Source organism: Desmodus rotundus, chromosome 2 (assembly GCF_022682495.2).
Source record: "Desmodus rotundus isolate HL8 chromosome 2, HLdesRot8A.1, whole genome shotgun sequence".
In the NCBI taxonomy this organism is placed as follows: domain Eukaryota; kingdom Metazoa; phylum Chordata; class Mammalia; order Chiroptera; family Phyllostomidae; genus Desmodus; species Desmodus rotundus.
In genome coordinates, this window is record NC_071388.1 from 79,957,866 (window position 1) to 79,974,933 (window position 17,068).

Sequence of the window (17,068 nt, forward strand, 5' to 3'; positions counted from 1 at the left end):
ACAGAGTTGTGTGGCCAAGCATTTGCATGTGAAGCCACTGCCTTTGTGATTGCCTTAGGATGGTCTTCCAAGTTTTCCTCCCACTGGGTCAGTACATGATTGGACTTAGCCAAACATTCTAACAATCAGTTACTTACTCATCCGTGTATTTAATAAATGATGATTAAAAGCCTCCTGTTATGCCATGTGCTGGGATTGCTGCTGGTGACACAAAAGGTGAGGACAAATGGCCTCAGTCTGCGTGTAGACCAGGCACCATCTAATGATGTTGCTTATAACTCTGTAATGCATCAACAAATAATTTTGGCCTCTCTAGGACCTTAGTTGTTGGAGTCTTGTTAGTATCTTACCTGGCTTTCAAGAAACGGAAGTGTGTCACTCAGACGAAATGTGTTAATAAAACTAGGATTCACTAGCAAAAAAATTGTTCACATGTAACACATGCTACTATGAAAGTGTGAGAGCCACCCATTCACTAAATAAACACAACAAACTTAAGTGCCTACTGTGTGCTAAAGGTATTTCATTTGGCAAGGTCAGGGGCAGCTTCCATGAGGAAGTGACAGTTAAGCTGAGACCTTAAAGAGGAGTCAGTTTATCTAAGGGAAATTGAAAGCCTCCCAGACTAAGAGAACAGCGTGTTCAGGAGAAGACTAGTGTGGCAAAAAGCCAGGATGGACACAAGAGGAGGCTGAGGCAGGACCAGGCACTTGAAGACCTTGTGGGTCATGTTGAAAACTTGCCCTGTGTCCTAAGAGCAGAAGTTCCTGCCATTGAAATGTTGGAACTAAAGCTACCTTGTACATACCCTGTGAATTGGGTCTTAATTATTGACAGCTTAGCTTTTACTCAGATTTATTGATTTCTAGATAGAAAATTGAAAATTTTAACGTTTTGTTGTATTTAGAGCACTGCTTCTCCAACTTTAGTGTTTAAGAACTACCTGGAGGACTTTTTAAAAAAAGATATTTGGGCCCCACTCCCAGAGATTCTGTAAGTCTGGATGGTGTTCAAGAATTTGAATTTCTAGTTCAGTTCCCAGAAGATGCTGATGCTGCTGGTTCTGCTGTGGACCAGATTTTGAGTTGCAGTTACTTGAATTAACTCACCTCTCTTCTATCATTGTTTTCCTGGTGTGTAACCACCAAAGGGTCCTTTCTGGTCATACAATAACTAAAATATTTTTTCTTTTTGGGGGGAGTTATACTTTATAGAAGCTATTTAAAGGCAATAAATTATACTTGTTTGTGTGCCTTCTGTATGTAGGGTGGGGCAAAAGTGGGTTTACAGGGTTTTTTTATGGAAAGTCGTACAGTAATAATACAAGAATAAACTCAGTTTCATGTACTCATAACTGTAAATCCACTTTTGCCCCACCCTGTATGTATATGACCGTGTAATGTGGTAGTAATATGGTGAGGTAGTATGGTATGGCATCGGGGAGACATAGCCCAGAAATCAAGATATTTAAAGTGAGAAAGAAATGTCAATTAACAGAAGTTTGTAAAATGTTATTAGTACTACTTTGACAGCTGTTGAGATTTTGAAATATAGAACAATATGATTTGGGATTTAGAAACAGTGCTTCATCAAGAGTAAAACCTATGTATTATTAAATCAGTTTTTTATTTTGTTTTTCTAGATCTAATTACTTGTTTAGACACTGCATCCAGTTTTTTGGAACCTGAGTTCAGGTAAGAGCATGATTGTGCTTTCTTTTTCCCCTTAAATTTACTCTTCATTTACCTCATCCTCATTCTTTATATATACCCTTAAAATTAATGTACGTGGTGACACGTAGGAGGGGGAACCTCCCCAAAAAACAGGAATTATCTCCTGGAGGGTGGGCCCCTTGTAGTACTCTAGGTGAGTGTTCTAGGAACCCATCTCTATCAGTGTACCAGCTGGCGTTGTTGTGAGAGGCTGCATTTGGCTTCACTGAATTTTTTTTGAAGGCTCTTTCAACCATTTTTGCCCATTGCATGATGGGTAATTTACAAGCACACCTGTCCACACTGCGCTAAGTGTTCAGCAGTTTTTGGTAAACAATGGAATGATACCCATGCCCCACCCTCCCAGTTTACCTGATCTCGCCCTGAGCGACAATTTTTTTGTTTCCCCCAAACGATAAAAATCCTTAAAGGGAAACGTTTTGCCAGTGTGGACGAGGTGAAACCAAAAACAGCAGGAGCACCTAGCATCAAAATCGCAGAGTTCAAAGGTTTTCTGAGCAGTAGAAAAAACTTCTCAGTAGGTGCATTGCATCAAGTGCAGAGTATATGAAGGTGACTGACATTTAAACATGTAGGAACAAATACACGATTTTTTATGAATAAATTGCTAACCTAAATAAGGTATTCTAAGACCTCACTCAATAAACCAGAGTCTATTTAAAGCCATTGAGTTGCCGTGATTAAATTTTGCATTACTTACAGCATTTGGATCTTCACAAAAATGAAACTAATTGCTCTCAAAATCGGGCAAAACTGCTAATAAAAGTGGAAGAATTATTTATCTTTTCTCTTAAAAGAGAAGAGTGTGGTTTAGGCTATTAGGGAATTTCAAAGTTCTTACCCAAATAGCCTTGCTACAATGATTTCCCTGCTTTATGTTCTTACCTCTTGCCTAGACCAGAATCAACTTCTCATGATTTCCTTTCCATTTCTGACCTTTGCTGGCTTGATTCTGCTATCGCACTGCTTCCAGTTCGTTTCCTAAAATACGCATCTCACCATTCCCCTGCTTACAAATCTTCAGGTGCCCCTGATTAGGACAGAAAGTCACCCAGATTCCTTAGCTTGATTTTCAGGATCCTGTCCCAGGTTCTTACGCCATTTTTCTAGTTTTATCTCATGCACTTGTGTTAAAACAGCTCTGGATTACTTACATTGCTGTGAGCTCTATGATCTTTTGCCTAGAATCGCTTTACTCCTCTCTGCTTGGCAAAATCACTCTCATCTTCTAAGATCATCTCACTACCCTGCAACTTGCTACCTCTTCACAAAGAACCTTCACTTTGTCTTCAGAAACGGTTTTGTCTATACAGGATGGGTGTGTTTCTCAGCACTGGTGGGGGATCCTGGTCTGCAGAGGTAACCCTGGTGTCAGTGTATGTCACACAGCCCTTCAGAGGGTCAGATGTCTGGGGCCCTCCACTCTGTAGCTCCACTGTTACCACCCAAGTACAAGGCTGTCATTCTCGTCAGGCCTAATTCTGTCCCAGCTTTCACTCATGGTTCCTTATGGTCTCTTTTCTTCCCAGGAGTCACAGTACTCTTTTTTAAAAATATGAATCAGATTATATATATATATACACAGTCGAAATCCTTTATTGACTTCCTGTCTTTATTCAGAAATATATTCCAGACTCCTCGCCATACCCCAAGAGGCCTCTGCACGATCTGGGCCCTGTCCACCATGTTAGCCTTCTCTCAAACTAACCTTTGCTGGCTACGGTCTGCCTGCACCGGTGGTCCTCAGTTCCAGACGCACACAGGCCGTCCTGCCTCATGGGCATGGTGCTCCTTTCACTTGGGCTGCATTTTCCTCCACTTGCCCCAGTGACAGCCGTTGGTTCTCTGCTGGCGCTTCACTTCCTCAGAGCCCCATTCCCTGACTGAGGCAGCGCAGAGGCCTGTGTATGAGTGCACACTCTGGAGCCCGTCTGCCACTTACCACCCGCGTGGCCCAGGCCCACATTTCCTTGGTTTCCTCATTTATAACATGGGGATAATAATAGTGCCTACCATGTAGGGTTCTTACATGGATTAAAGTTCTTAGGATGCTGCCTGGCACATGGTGAGTTTCCTGAACATTTGTATTACTTTTATTAAGTTAGACTCCTCCCAGTTATTTCAGAGAATCCCTTTTCTTCATAGTGGTGTCATAATCTAATTATTTGTGTATCAGTTTAATGTCTTCCCCACCACTGGCATGTAGACTCAGCGAGGACAGGGGCCATGTTCGTCTGGCTGACTTCTGTCAATCTGGTTCCTAGCACAGCCCCGCACTTAGACCATCGTAGACATTCAGGTAAATGTATTGAGTGGGTAGGTGAGTGAGAGAATGAATACCAGACATTTTTTTAGGTCAACATAAATTATGGTTTGTCCACAAAATAGAATATCATGTAGCTACTAAATATGGTAAATAGATCTTACAGTAGATCTTACAATAGAAATATGTCTCTATTCACTATGAAGTAAAATAACCAAAGCTGTAAAGTATGAGACAATTTTTGTAAATTTGTGGGTGAAGTCGTGTCTGGAGGGATTGGAGGAAGTCTGAAAGGGCTTTTTAGGAGTGGTGGTTCTCAGAGTGGTGAGATTATGGCATTTACATTGAACTGCACCTGGATATGTGATGTCTTTTGGTCTTTTTCCCCCCAAACTACAGTGGTATGTGTCCTTTAGCTTGTATTTTGTTCCACAGTAAGTACTGCCCAGCTGGTTGTCTGCTTCCTTTTGCTGAGATATCTGGAACGATCCCTCATGGATATAGAGATGTAAGTTGGATATAGACTTATGTTAAAGTTGTGGTAGGACTTTGTTATTTTCTTAAACTTCAGAATAGGTAGATGTGTACCTATTGTATATCCTTGATATTTTTTTCTAGGAATTACATCTTTTTAGTCATAGATAATGTTTTATTCTTTTTCTTCTAAAAATTTGTTCTGTGTTACAGCACCAATAGTCTATCCGACGTTCATTGAGAAAACTGCCCCGATAAAGTAATTTTTTGAAGAATTGTAAGTCTTATTTGTAAATTATCAAAGGAAATAAAAAATTGATCTTTTCTTTTTCCCTCCCTTGAGTCCTCACCATTGTGCATGGCTGGTGTGCACGCAGGAGTGGTGTCAAACACCTTGGGCGGCCAGATCAATGTTGTGATCAGTAAAGGTATCCCGTACTACGAGAGTTCTTTGGCTAACAACGTCACGTCTGTGGTGTGAGTACATGTGCTGTCGATGAAGAGCATGCTGAGCAGGGGTGGGATAGGGGTTCATGAGACCTCAGCGATGTAAGTTAGTGGTGTCCAAGAAATACCATTTATGCAGTCAGCACCTAACATTCGTGTGTACTCCTGCCTGAGTATAGTGAAGGGTACAGGCAAGGCCTGACTACTGTGGCTTATTCTCTGTCAGAACCGTAGTCATTTGTAAGCGTGATTGGTTTGTTTCTTTCCTAAGTATTGAAAAAGCCTGGAATAAGAGTCTAGAAGTATGTCATCAAATCCTCACTTCATATTAAAGGTCAGAAGGTATAAACTACTCTGTTCCTTGTAGCCTCTGCGACTCAAGATGAATTGAGGATATTTGAAACACTTTGAATGTAAATTCAATTTTGAAATAAATCAGAGGTTGGTAGTATTATGAATCCCCCTTCTCATCCCCAGAAAATATTTTCAGACTGTATTTTCGTGGTCTCTACTACATTCTACTATTTTACAAAATTTAGATTAGGCAGAAAAAGCAGGAGAAGTTCAAACATTAAATAGAAATGCAATACTCCTGATCTGTTTTTGTAAATCTTACCTCTTAGATATGCCCAGTCCTGCACACAGGACTAAACCTGTTTGAAACAAGCTTCTCTTCAGGGGTCCTAGGCCAGTTTTCACTCAGAAGACAGGAGTGTGGTCCACAGCCACAGCAGTAGAAAGCAGTAGTCAGCAAACTTTTCTGTGAAGGACCAGCTAGCAAATATTTTAGGCCTTTATGGGCCACATGACTCTTGTCACTTACTCTTTTGTATGTCATTTACAACTCTTTAACCATGTAAAACCATTCTTAGCTCACTGGCCATAAAAGAACAAGCCATACATGGGCTATCTGCCCATCACTGGTATACACCCAGCTACCTTTCCTTCTTTCGGTTTCTTCTAGATGTATTTATGCTAATCCTTTATTCTTTTCCCCTGTTCTACCTTTAGCTAGATATTCTTCTTCCGTGAATTCTCTTTTTCATACCTAAAAAACAAGGACAAGTTGCATCCACTTGTAATGATTTGAATGTCGTGCTAAAGACAGGAGCACACACTGGTGATTTTTGTTCCTCCCAGCTCCTTAGAGTCTTCTGACCTACCACACGGTGACCTAGTCACTTGTCCCGCCCCTCGTTCTCCCCGTGCATCCGTCCATGCTGCCCCATACTTTCAAGTCCAAAAGCTGCACTCTAACACGGAAACTTGGACATGCTGATTTCCTGTAACAAATGCAGTCTTAGTAGTAGTTAGCCTTTCTGCTGTCTATCCCAGGACACCGGAGCCTCTTTGTCAAGAATTACATCTTTCAGTGTACCTCCACCGGAAGCAATGCCACAGAAAAGGGTTAGGAGTCAGCTTACTTCATGACAAAGATAAAATAAGTATATATTCAAGGTTATGTGGACACATTTGCATAATCATGTATGAAACGAGGCACTAGATAGGTACTTGTAGAGAAACTTATTTATGCTGACTTCAGAAGTTCTGCTTAGGAATGAGACTTTTTGTTAACTAGGAACATTATCAGTCATCCAATACATAGCCAGAGAGTAGTCTTAGTTGTTTATACAGCAAAATAAAAACAAGAAAAGCTTTACTAGGACAAATATGGGGAAATTATGTGTTATGTGATATGTCACCAAAAAAAACCTTTCTCTCTTTCAGGGGACACTTATCTACAAGTCTTTTTACATTTAAGACAAGTGGTAAGCTTTTCATGGACTTTATAACATTATAATTTGTACAGTAGCTAATATTTTTTCTACACTGGATGTCAGGCATTGTGCCAAGTGCTGTTTCCTGTACTTTCTATTTAGTTGTTACAATAACACTGTGAGGTAAGAAGGGCATTTAATATATAATGAATGAAAAAAGCTGGATGTTTTATATTAATAGGAAAATGATCATGTAAGCAAGGAAAGATTTTTGAACGTGTCTGAAGAAATAATTTATTCATTTGACTGAAAATATTTATTGAGTGCCTTCTTTTTGTCAGATACTCTTCTGGTCTAGGAATACAACCGTGAGCAGAATAAGCGAAATTCTGCTGTCCTGGAGCTTACATTCTGGTAGTGAGAGATTGACAATAAACAGTGAATAAGTCAATTATTGTTTACAATGGATTGTTTATAATATAAAGGATGTAGAAAATAAAACAAGAAAGAGTAGGCAGTGCAGGAGGCGTCATGGAGGATGTGACATTTGAGCAAACACCTGAAGAAATTAAGGGCGTGAGTCATCCAGTGACCTGGGAGCTTGTCCTGGGGAGAGAATGTGTATCTCCATTAAACTAATGGTCATGGCCCTGGCTGGTGTGGCTCAATGGATTGAGCACTGGCCTGCACATCAAAAGGTTACCAGTTCGATTCCTGATTGGGATACCTACCTGGGTTGTGGGCCTGGTCCTCAGTTGGGGGCAAGAGGCAACTGATCCAGATATTTCTCCCCCTGTCTTTCTCCCTCCATTCCCCTCTCTCTAAAAATAAATAAAAACAAAATCTTTATTTAAAAAAGCCCAAACTAATGGATATGGCTCGTGAATAAATATATACAGTTCCTCACAAGACACAAAACATAGACCCCAGAAACACTTGCATAGTTTGGAAGTTTTGCTATTACGTTGTATTATTTGCATAATATATGTTGATTAAAGGTACAATAGAAAGTTTGTAATGAACAAGTTTATGTAGAATTTAAATTTATAGCTGGAAACCCAGTTACTTTTCTTCTTCTGTTGCTGTTTCAGGTTGTTACGGAACACTGGGGATGGAATCTGGTGTGATCGCCGGTCCTCAGATAACGGCCTCATCTGTGCTGGAGTGGACGGACCACATGGGGCAAGAGAACAGCTGGAAACCCGAAAAGGCCAGACTGAAGAAACCAGGACCTCCTTGGGCTGCTTTTGCCACTGATGAGTATCAGTGGTTACAAATAGATCTGAATAAGGAAAAGAAAATAACAGGTTAAGAGGCATAACTTTTTAGAATAATTTATAATACTGATTTTATTTGAAAATATAGTGACATCTAAGATTTTTATAGAAAATTAAGTCACTGCAAATTTAATTATGTGGTTTTAAGTTTTATTTACTGGTGTTAATAATCCTGAAGATGGTTTTATAAAAAACATGACAGAGGAGAGGCATTGGTATTTGAGTCTAACTAGCTTTTCTTACTGTGATAAGATTTCTTTTAAGGTAGTGTTTTACTAAAGTGATCTTGAGGCATCTGAAATACCATCTATTATATGTTGAAGGAGTCTAAGTGCTATAAATAATATTCCACATGAGCTGAATATAAATTTCACTATTTAAAGCAGTTTAGCAAATGGTCAAAATAATTTGTTGGGATTGGTTTTGTTAAAGATGTATTTAGCTTTGGTGGTGAAAATAATACCAATAATTACCTTTAATCTGTTCATTTCCAGGAAGCCATTCTTACTCATAGGTGCAGTATACTGTACAATGATATGAACACAAATTTCTAACACAAAATGGTCCTTCCCTTTTGTGTGCACATAATTCTCCTGTCTCCACAAGGGAACAAAGCCAAGGATTCCGTTACTATTATAATGAAAGCTTGGGCTTAGATAGGGTAGTGTGTCATAGGCAAAAAATGTTTGAACAGTGTATCTTAGGTGTTCATGTTTCAGTAGTGAACAAACTTGGAAGATCAGAGTGTGTGCACTGTGAAAGCAACTCTCCATTCCCCACCAGGCATTGTGACCACTGGCTCCACCCTGGTAGAGCATAATTACTACGTGTCGGCCTACAGAATTCTATACAGTGATGATGGGCAGAGGTGGACTGTGTACAGAGAGCCTGGTGTGGAGCAGGATAAGGTAAAATGATTAACAATGTATTTTTTAAAACATTTTTTTAAGTGGGCCTTTGCAAAAAGTCACAGGAACACTCGTGTGTAATTTAAAAAGTTAAATGTCATTTGGTCTTCCTCTGCCCTCTTCTGGTTGTTTTAGGTAGTGTTAGTTATTGACCTTAACCCTTCTAACTTCTGGGTAAGAAATTTTCGGTTGTGGTTCTAGGTCCCTTTTGAAGATTGTAGGGGTTAAGTGCTTTACTGATTCTTTTTTTCACCACATCTTAACTCAATTTTTTACAATAGATAATTTATAAGAAAATTCTAAAAGGGAACTTTCCATTTCTTGTCTTTAAAAAGCTTTTCTTTTCAATGCACAGAATGATGGAGAAGCCTAATATGTTCCCAGATTTCTACTTTGTAGACAAGGGGGACAAAAGAGCTAAAGGCAAAAGTGCATTAATTTATAGGATATTTTAGACTTGAAAGATCATTTCAATATCACCTCAGTGACTTTGTCTTAGAAAAGTTCACTATTTTTGTACCTGAAGAATTTCCTTAACTCCTGTAAGTTTTCCCATCTGAAGAATTTCCTTAACTTCTGTGGTCATTATGAAATTGTTTTTTTCGTTAACAAAACATGACAGTGCTGACATGTGCCGGAGCGGACCGGGGCTGAGAGGAGGCGCAGGTGGCTGTCATCCAGATGTGCATCACCTTCACCTGGGCTCCAGGCCCTTCGCCCACCACAGGAGCTTGTAACTGGGAGAGCCCATGTCCCGAGGAAGATAGATTCCCCTCGTCTAGAACTGATATCATGAGCATATGTTGTTAATGCAACTTCACTATGAGTTTTGTTTTAGCTATATGATACCATCAGTTCTCTATCATATATATGATTTACTCATATATCTTCAATTACCACTGTTCTCATCTCTGTTCAATAACTGCAGGAGCTTCCTATAATCTTTCACATGGATCTAAACTCTTCTGCTGTCATTCAAGGCCTTCTTTCCTCTCTTCTACTTGCTACCACATGAACTTCATCTTTGGTGAGCCTGCACCCATTGAAGGAAATAACAGTATTGTCTCCATTTCTATCTTCTGCCTAATGCCCCCAAACTTAACTACTTTTTACTGTTAGCACATTCATATTTATTTATAAACTACTCATTACATTTGTGGGATGTAGTTAATTTTTTGAAGTTATAAAAACATCTAAAAGCATTGAATTATATTTCTGAGAAAGATTGTTTTGTTTCATTTTGAAAGATAATTTCACTGAGTTGAGAATTCTAGATTGACAGTTCTTTGTTTCAGTAGTTTAAATATGCTGGTACATTCTTTCCTGGTTTGCATTGTTTTCAGCAAGAATTCTGCTGCCATTCTTAATTGTTGTTTCTCAATACGTAATACATCTTTTTTTTCCCCTTGGCTACTTTCAAGATTTTCTTTTTATCATTTGTTTTAAGTAATTTGATTATGGTGTGCTCTATGTAGTTGTCTCCCTGTTTCTTCTGCTTGGGCTTTTCTGAGCTTCTTGGATCTGTGGGTTATAATTTGCATCGAATTTTGAAAATTATAGGCCATTTTTTTCTTCAAATATGTCTCCTCCTCAGCTCTAATTACATGAAGGTTACAACTCTTGAAGATGTCTTAACAGTTCACTGATGCTATTCATAGTTTTAACCTTTCTCTGTAGTCTAGTTTCAGAAATTTCTGTTTATTTGTCTTCCAGTTCTATAGTTTGTCTGTAATGTCTACTCTGCTACTAACCCTATCTTTTAAGATTTCTTCCATGTCTGTACTCACCATGCTCGTGCTTCTCATTACCTCTGGAACATACGGAGTGTATAATAACTCTTAATGCCCTGGCCTACTAATTCTATCTACTAATACGTCGTATCTAGATCTTTTTACATTGATTGATATTATGGGTCATATTTTACAAGTCTGGTAATATTTGATTGGTAGCCAGACATTGTAAACTTTACACTGTTTGGTGCTAGGTTTCATTTTTTATTATTCCTTTAATTTTGTTTAAGCTTTATACTGGGATACAGATTACTTTAAAATCATTCTTTTCAAGACTTGCATGTTAGCTTTATTAGGCAGGACTTGAGCAGCCTTTTGTTGTAATTTTTCCCCACTGCTGAGAAAATAGTGTTCTAAGTACTCAACCCAGCACCCCAGGTATTACAAGGTTTCTTCATTCTGCCTATTGGCAATGTGAGCTGTTCTCAGCCCTGTGTGCTTCTCGGAACTATTTTACTGGCTCCTTTCTAGTGTTTTTTTTTTTTTTTTTTTACCCGTCCACAGATAGTTTCTTCATGTATATGCAGCTGAAAATTTAATGGGAAACCTCCTACAGATCCTAGAAGTCTCTCTGCAGCTTTCTTCCGTTCTGTACTGTACCCTGCAAGTTCTCGCTGCCCTGGCTGCTCCATCTCCGAGCTGTCTCCTCAGTGCCCTGAGACACCAGCTCTCTAGGCAATATTGGGTCAATAGAAGGGATCACTTCATTTGTTCCCCTTTCCTCAGGGGTTATTGCTGCCTATTGTCCAGTGTCTGAAAAACCATTGTTTCATATATTTTATTTGATTTCTCAGAAAGTTAAGGCAGAAGATTAAATCCAGTTACTGTTAGTGTATCATGGATAAAAGTGGATGTCCTTGCATTGAATTATGTGAAATGACAGTTTTTTTGTCTCTCATTAGCCCATGTGCTTCCTCTTCGAACTGATAAAAACGGACCGCTTTGATTTTAAGTGGGTGTTCATTTATTAATGGTCTTTACAGACTCCCTACGTGGTAGGGCCTGAAGGAACAAGGAGGGCCCTTTTTTGCTTAGTCGAGCCCTCTGTATAAGTGAGAAGTTACAGACTCCAGTCACTGCTCTCTCAGTGACTGGCTGTGCAGCCCCATTCTGTAAGCTGCAGTGTTCTGGATTCTCTGTGTCATAGGGTTCTCATGAAGAGCAACTGAGTTAATTATATAAAATGCTTTCTAATTAAGAGCTCTCCCTTTGTAAGGCATTATCATTATTGGCTTGAAATAGTTGAGGGAATGAGATAGTACCTGAGATCATATTTTTACATAAGCATTGTTCATACAATGCATTTGTTGCTGTTACAGTCATTAAATTAGGTATTCTGGCTGAAAGAGCAACAAGAAAACAGAACATGAGAACTGTGTTTATGTACTTTATCCAGTAGGTGGAGGTATGTATCTGTTGTGTTAGTGTGTGTTCACTTTCAGTCTATTTATTGAGAAAAAATTATGGTGAATAGTACACAGTAAAGCATTTCCTCTAAGATGGCATATGTTCAATTATACTTTACTTTGAAAATAAAATCAACATATTGAAATAGTCGGTAATGCCACAGAACTGGTCATTACTGATTTATTAATAAAATACACCATCTCATTGCTATTGAAGCTCTCTTCCCAAGTTAGCGTTCTTCTGTTTGTTATCATCTTAAAATCATTTTTATATTCTGTATTTTTCTTTTATAAATTTTTGATGAAGAATGTGCAGCTTCTTAATAGTTCTCCAAATTCTGATTAAACTATTTTCTTGAAAATCAATTTCTATTGTCATACTTTGCAGAGCTCATTTAAGGCCCATAACAAAATAAAACAAAACAAAAATATGTTTCAGTGGAGCAATTTAGCTCTGGCCTCTGTTGAAGTAAATAGCGATATTTTTGGTGTTTTTTTAAAGATATTTCAAGGAAACAAAGATTATCACCAGGATGTGCGAAATAACTTTTTGCCACCAATTACTGCACGTTTTATTAGAGTGAATCCTACCCAGTGGCAGCAGAAAATCGCCATGAAAGTGGAACTGCTTGGATGTCAGTTTATTCCTAAAGGTAAAGTGATAGTATGTTTCAGACGTGTTATTTGCATCAGATTAATTAAAAATGCTAAGTGCTGTTCTCAGAGAAAGTAGTCAGCAATCGAGGGTATAAACTCTAATTACATTATCTTCTTAAAGGAATTTTTAAAAAGAAACAGTTACCCTCTTAAAAAGTTGGATATCAAAATGATTTCCAGAATTACAAGTAGGAGAGAGGGCTTCATTGATGAGATGATGTAATGAGATTGCTTTCCAAATCTCGTCTCAATCTTAGTAATTTTTAATCAGGTCTCATGTAATACAATATTTATCACATAAGCACTGATGATTGCTTATAATAGTAATCTCAGTCTAAGTGATTTTTACTTTGAATAAATTAAAAGTGGGAGTAACTTCCTTCAATACTATATTGTAACACTTCGTTTACTGTTGTACTTCTAAGAACTACCAGTGTCTGACACACAGTGGGCCCTCCATAAATATTAAATGAATTGATAAGTAGTATATCACATTGCAGTGAAATTTTTATAGTGTTAGAGTTCAACATCATTCGCTTCTCCATTATTTTCCTTAAGAAGATTACTCTCAGTTTAATTATTTAAAAACTGAGAAATCCCACTATGTTTTTGCATTTAATACAGAGGATACTTATCCTTCTTACATATTTCTCTCTGGCATTTAAAATTACTGTACAGAGTTAAGTAAAGTATTCTAGGAGATAGTAGAGACATTTAAATTACTATTTTAATTATGGTTTTTATAAGCAAAGTGTATAAACTTTTCTAAACTATTTTGCAAGGTCGTCCTCCAAAACTTACCCAACCTCCACCTCCACCTCCTCGGAGCAGCAATGACCTCAAAAACACTACAGCCCCTCCGAAAATAGCCAAAGGTATGCTTCCTTTAAATGTGAGAATTTCATATTCCCTGGATTTGTGGTATAATTTTCCATAAATATATTCAAAGCATTCTAAAATTATTTTAATCCATTTGATGTAGATAAAAGAATAAAGAGTTTTAAAACCTTTTTTCCAAGGTCGTGCCCCAAAATTTACTCAACCACTACAACCTCGCAGTAGCAATGAATTTCCTGTGCAGACAGAACAAACAACCGCCACCCCTGATATCAAAAACACTACTGTCACTCCGAATGTAACCAAAGGTAGGTAAGCCCAAACATTCGCACTTGTTACTAGTAGTGTTTTATTTCGTTTCCAGCTTAAGTTTTCAACAACATTACTAGCTTTTGAACTTTCAGTTTCTTTTCCTCAAACTTGGGGTTTTTAAGTATAGCAAAAAAATTGATTCCCTTCCTTGCGAAAAATCTAAGTGCTTTGCTTTAAGTTCTATTCCCTGGAGCCATGTAGAATTGTTCTTTAAATATTTAGAGGTGGTTGCTGCATTCTAGGCCTCTTCTTGCAATTTTTGTCCCTATGTAGCTAAACATGTGGAGTCTCATGCCTAGAAATGTTTCCGGAAATAACTAAAAGCATAACAGTAAACAGACCTTTTTATATCTATCTATCTATCTATCTATCTATCTATCTATCTATATATATATATATATATATATATATATATATATGAATTTGCCAGATAGGGAACTTGGCAAAAAAAAGACGTTGTGGTGAAAACTAATACTTTTTAAAAAATACTCTTGAGTTAACATATTCATTTAAAAAAAAGTTTAGTCTCTGTTTTTAAAATGTTTGCAATTACAATTTTTCAGATTATAAGTATGAACATTAATAGAATTTACTTTCAAACTTAATGATAAGTAAGGTATTAACATATACAAAACATATTTTACAAGTTGTTGAGAAACAAAATTTCAGTTGACTACAAGGGAAAAAAAGCATCCGTGTTCTAGAGGAATTAGTTTCACAGTTGGCAGATAAATAAAGCACACTTATTTTCAAGGCAGGGCAGAGAAAGCAGTTCATTCAGAGTAACTTGTACCACACAAAACTTCAATCATTCTCATTTACTGAAAGTCTGCCTGGATTCAGATAGCTTTCTCCAACTTTCCACGTGTCAGTTTCTTTTCTGTCTTCCAAACAGACCAATTTCTTGTGCTGCAGGAAAATCTAGAGAGAAGCAAGAGTTCTCATAACCAGGAGATCTTAGCATCCACAAAGAGCTTCTTCAGTTTGCAGAAGGCATGTATTTGGGCAGAATCCCAGACCACGTGCCTGGATGGAAGAACACTCATTTGAAAGTATTGCTCATCTTAAATTCAGATTGTAGGATCTTAAAGTCTCAAAACTGAAAGTATCCTAAAACATTTCCTTCAAGAACTAGGATCCCTGTAACATTAAAAAGAATAACAGAGAGAGAACTTCAAGATGGCAGCTGAGTTGGTGGACCTTGTATTCACCTCCTCCCAGAACCAAACTGGAAATTCAACTAAACTGGGGGAAAATCACCCTGAATGAATAACTGAAAACTGGCTGAAGAAATTTATAACCAAGGAACTGTAAAAGACGCCACGTTGAGACTGGAAGGAGGGCAGACAAGCAAAAGGACTGGTTCTGTGCACAGGCAGAGGCTAAGGCACCAGAGGGATAGCTCAGTGGTGGAAGGTCCTACCTGAGAGATGCAGGTCCTAAACCCCAGGACAGGCTCCCCAGCCCAGAACAGTATAGCTGGGAAGAGACACCCACTCAGCATTAAACAGCTGGGGGCTTCTGTCTGCCAAGGGGGGATGGAGGCCACTTGAGGAGCAGGCATTGTCTTAAAGGGCCAACATACAAAACTGCGTTTGCTGCCACTAATGCTGGGCTCTGGTGGGCAGTAAAGATTGGAGTCACCTGAGGAGAACCTTGGGCTTGTGGCTCTGAGGACAGACGTGGGTGAGGAGAGACGTGGGGCGATAGCTGCCAGGATCCCGGTGCCGAGTCAATCTCAGGTACCTACAGCAAACATCTCTTCTGGGGGAGCAGTCCCCTCCCAGCAGATTCAGCCTGGAGGAATGCAGTTACCCCACCCTTAGGGATTTCTCTCACCCCATGGGAGGAGGCAGTGACATAGGCCTGGGCATAGCAGCCGGGGCAGACTTGGGGAGATTGGTGCCTAGTTGTAGGGAGGGGCCATGCCCCCGCCACCAACTTCCCTGGGAACCTGATTGGTGCCTGCCCCTCAAGGACAGATAAAGAGCTTCCCAAACAAGAAAAAACTAAAGGAGCTCATCACCACCAAACCAGAATTATATGAAATGTTAAAGGGTCTTCTTTAAGATCAAAAGTATGAACAATAAAATGGCAATAAATGCATATCTATCAACAATTGATTCTAAAACCCAAAACAAACAAGCAGAACAGAAACAGAATCATAGATACAGAGAACGTTTTGATGGTGCCAGATGGGAAGAGGGTCAGGAGGTGTGCTAAAAAGGCGAAGAGATGGAGAAGTACAAGTTGGTAGTTACAGACTAGTCATGGGGATGTGAAGTACAGCGTGGGGAATGGAGTAGACAAACAACACATATGCATGACCCATGGACGCGGACCTCAGTGTGGGGGTTGCCTGAGGGAATGTGGAGGAGCTGGGGGCAAAGGGGAGAAAACTGGGACAAAATTGTTTATATAGTTGTATATACAATTAAATATAATTTTTAAAAATTGATACTTTATTTTAAAAAATAATGTAAATACACTGAGTTATAAAAAAATTGATAGCCTTTATATACATCAATAATGAACTGTCAGAAAGAAATTTTAAAAAGTCCCATTTACTATTACAACAACAAAAAAATTAGGTACTTAGAAATAAATTTAACTAAGGAGGCAAAAGACTTGTACTTGGAAAACTATAGGACACTGAAAAGAAATTGAGTAAGATACAAATAAGGGGAAGCATATACAGTGTTCGTGGACTGGAAGAATTAAAATCATTAAAATGTCTGTACTACCCAAAGTAATCTATAGATTCAACCCAATTCCCATTAAAATGCCAGTGACATATTGCATAGATCTAGAACAAATATTTCAAAAATGTACATTGAGTCAAAAAAGACCCCAAATAGCCTCAGCAATCTTGAGGGGAAAAAAAACAAAATTGGAGGTATCACAATACCTGATTTCAAACTACACTACAAGGTCATTGTAACTGAAACAGCCTGGTCCTAACATAAGAACAGGCATATAGATCAATAGAACAGAACAGAGTCCAGAAACCAGTCCATGTTTGATGGTCAATTAATATTTGATAAGGGAGGTGAGAGCATACAGTAAAGACGGTCTCTTCAACAAATGCTGTTGGTAGAATTGGGCAGTTACGTGCAAAAAAAATGAAACTCCACCACCAACTTACAGCATATACAGGGATAAACTCAAAAAGGGTAAAAAACTTAAATCTAAGTTGTGAAACCATAAAAATCCTAGAAGAAAACATAGGCAGTAAAATCTTAGACA

At 38.4% G+C, this 17,068-nt stretch overlaps 2 protein-coding genes across 3 annotated transcripts in view; one reads left to right on the forward strand and one right to left on the reverse strand.

Moving 5' to 3' along the window:
• Positions 1-17,068, forward strand: part of DCBLD2 (discoidin, CUB and LCCL domain containing 2) — an 89,014-nt gene that overhangs the window by 57,498 nt on the left and 14,448 nt on the right. For both annotated transcript variants that reach the window (XM_053918309.1, XM_024558178.3), the window contains 9 exons: positions 1,643-1,694; positions 4,432-4,504; positions 4,814-4,947; positions 6,646-6,686; positions 7,727-7,942; positions 8,696-8,820; positions 12,519-12,669; positions 13,456-13,548; positions 13,693-13,818. In XM_053918309.1, coding sequence (XP_053774284.1) covers positions 1,643-1,694; positions 4,432-4,504; positions 4,814-4,947; positions 6,646-6,686; positions 7,727-7,942; positions 8,696-8,820; positions 12,519-12,669; positions 13,456-13,548; positions 13,693-13,818 — 1,011 coding nt within the window. The remainder of the gene's footprint in view (positions 1-1,642; positions 1,695-4,431; positions 4,505-4,813; positions 4,948-6,645; positions 6,687-7,726; positions 7,943-8,695; positions 8,821-12,518; positions 12,670-13,455; positions 13,549-13,692; positions 13,819-17,068) is intronic.
• The window catches only part of ST3GAL6 (ST3 beta-galactoside alpha-2,3-sialyltransferase 6), a 97,276-nt gene continuing 87,784 nt past the window's right edge, over positions 7,577-17,068 (reverse strand). The window contains exon 11 of the mRNA XM_024558182.3: positions 7,577-7,917. Within this exon, the coding sequence (XP_024413950.1) occupies positions 7,906-7,917 (12 nt within the window). The 3' untranslated portion in view covers positions 7,577-7,905. The remainder of the gene's footprint in view (positions 7,918-17,068) is intronic.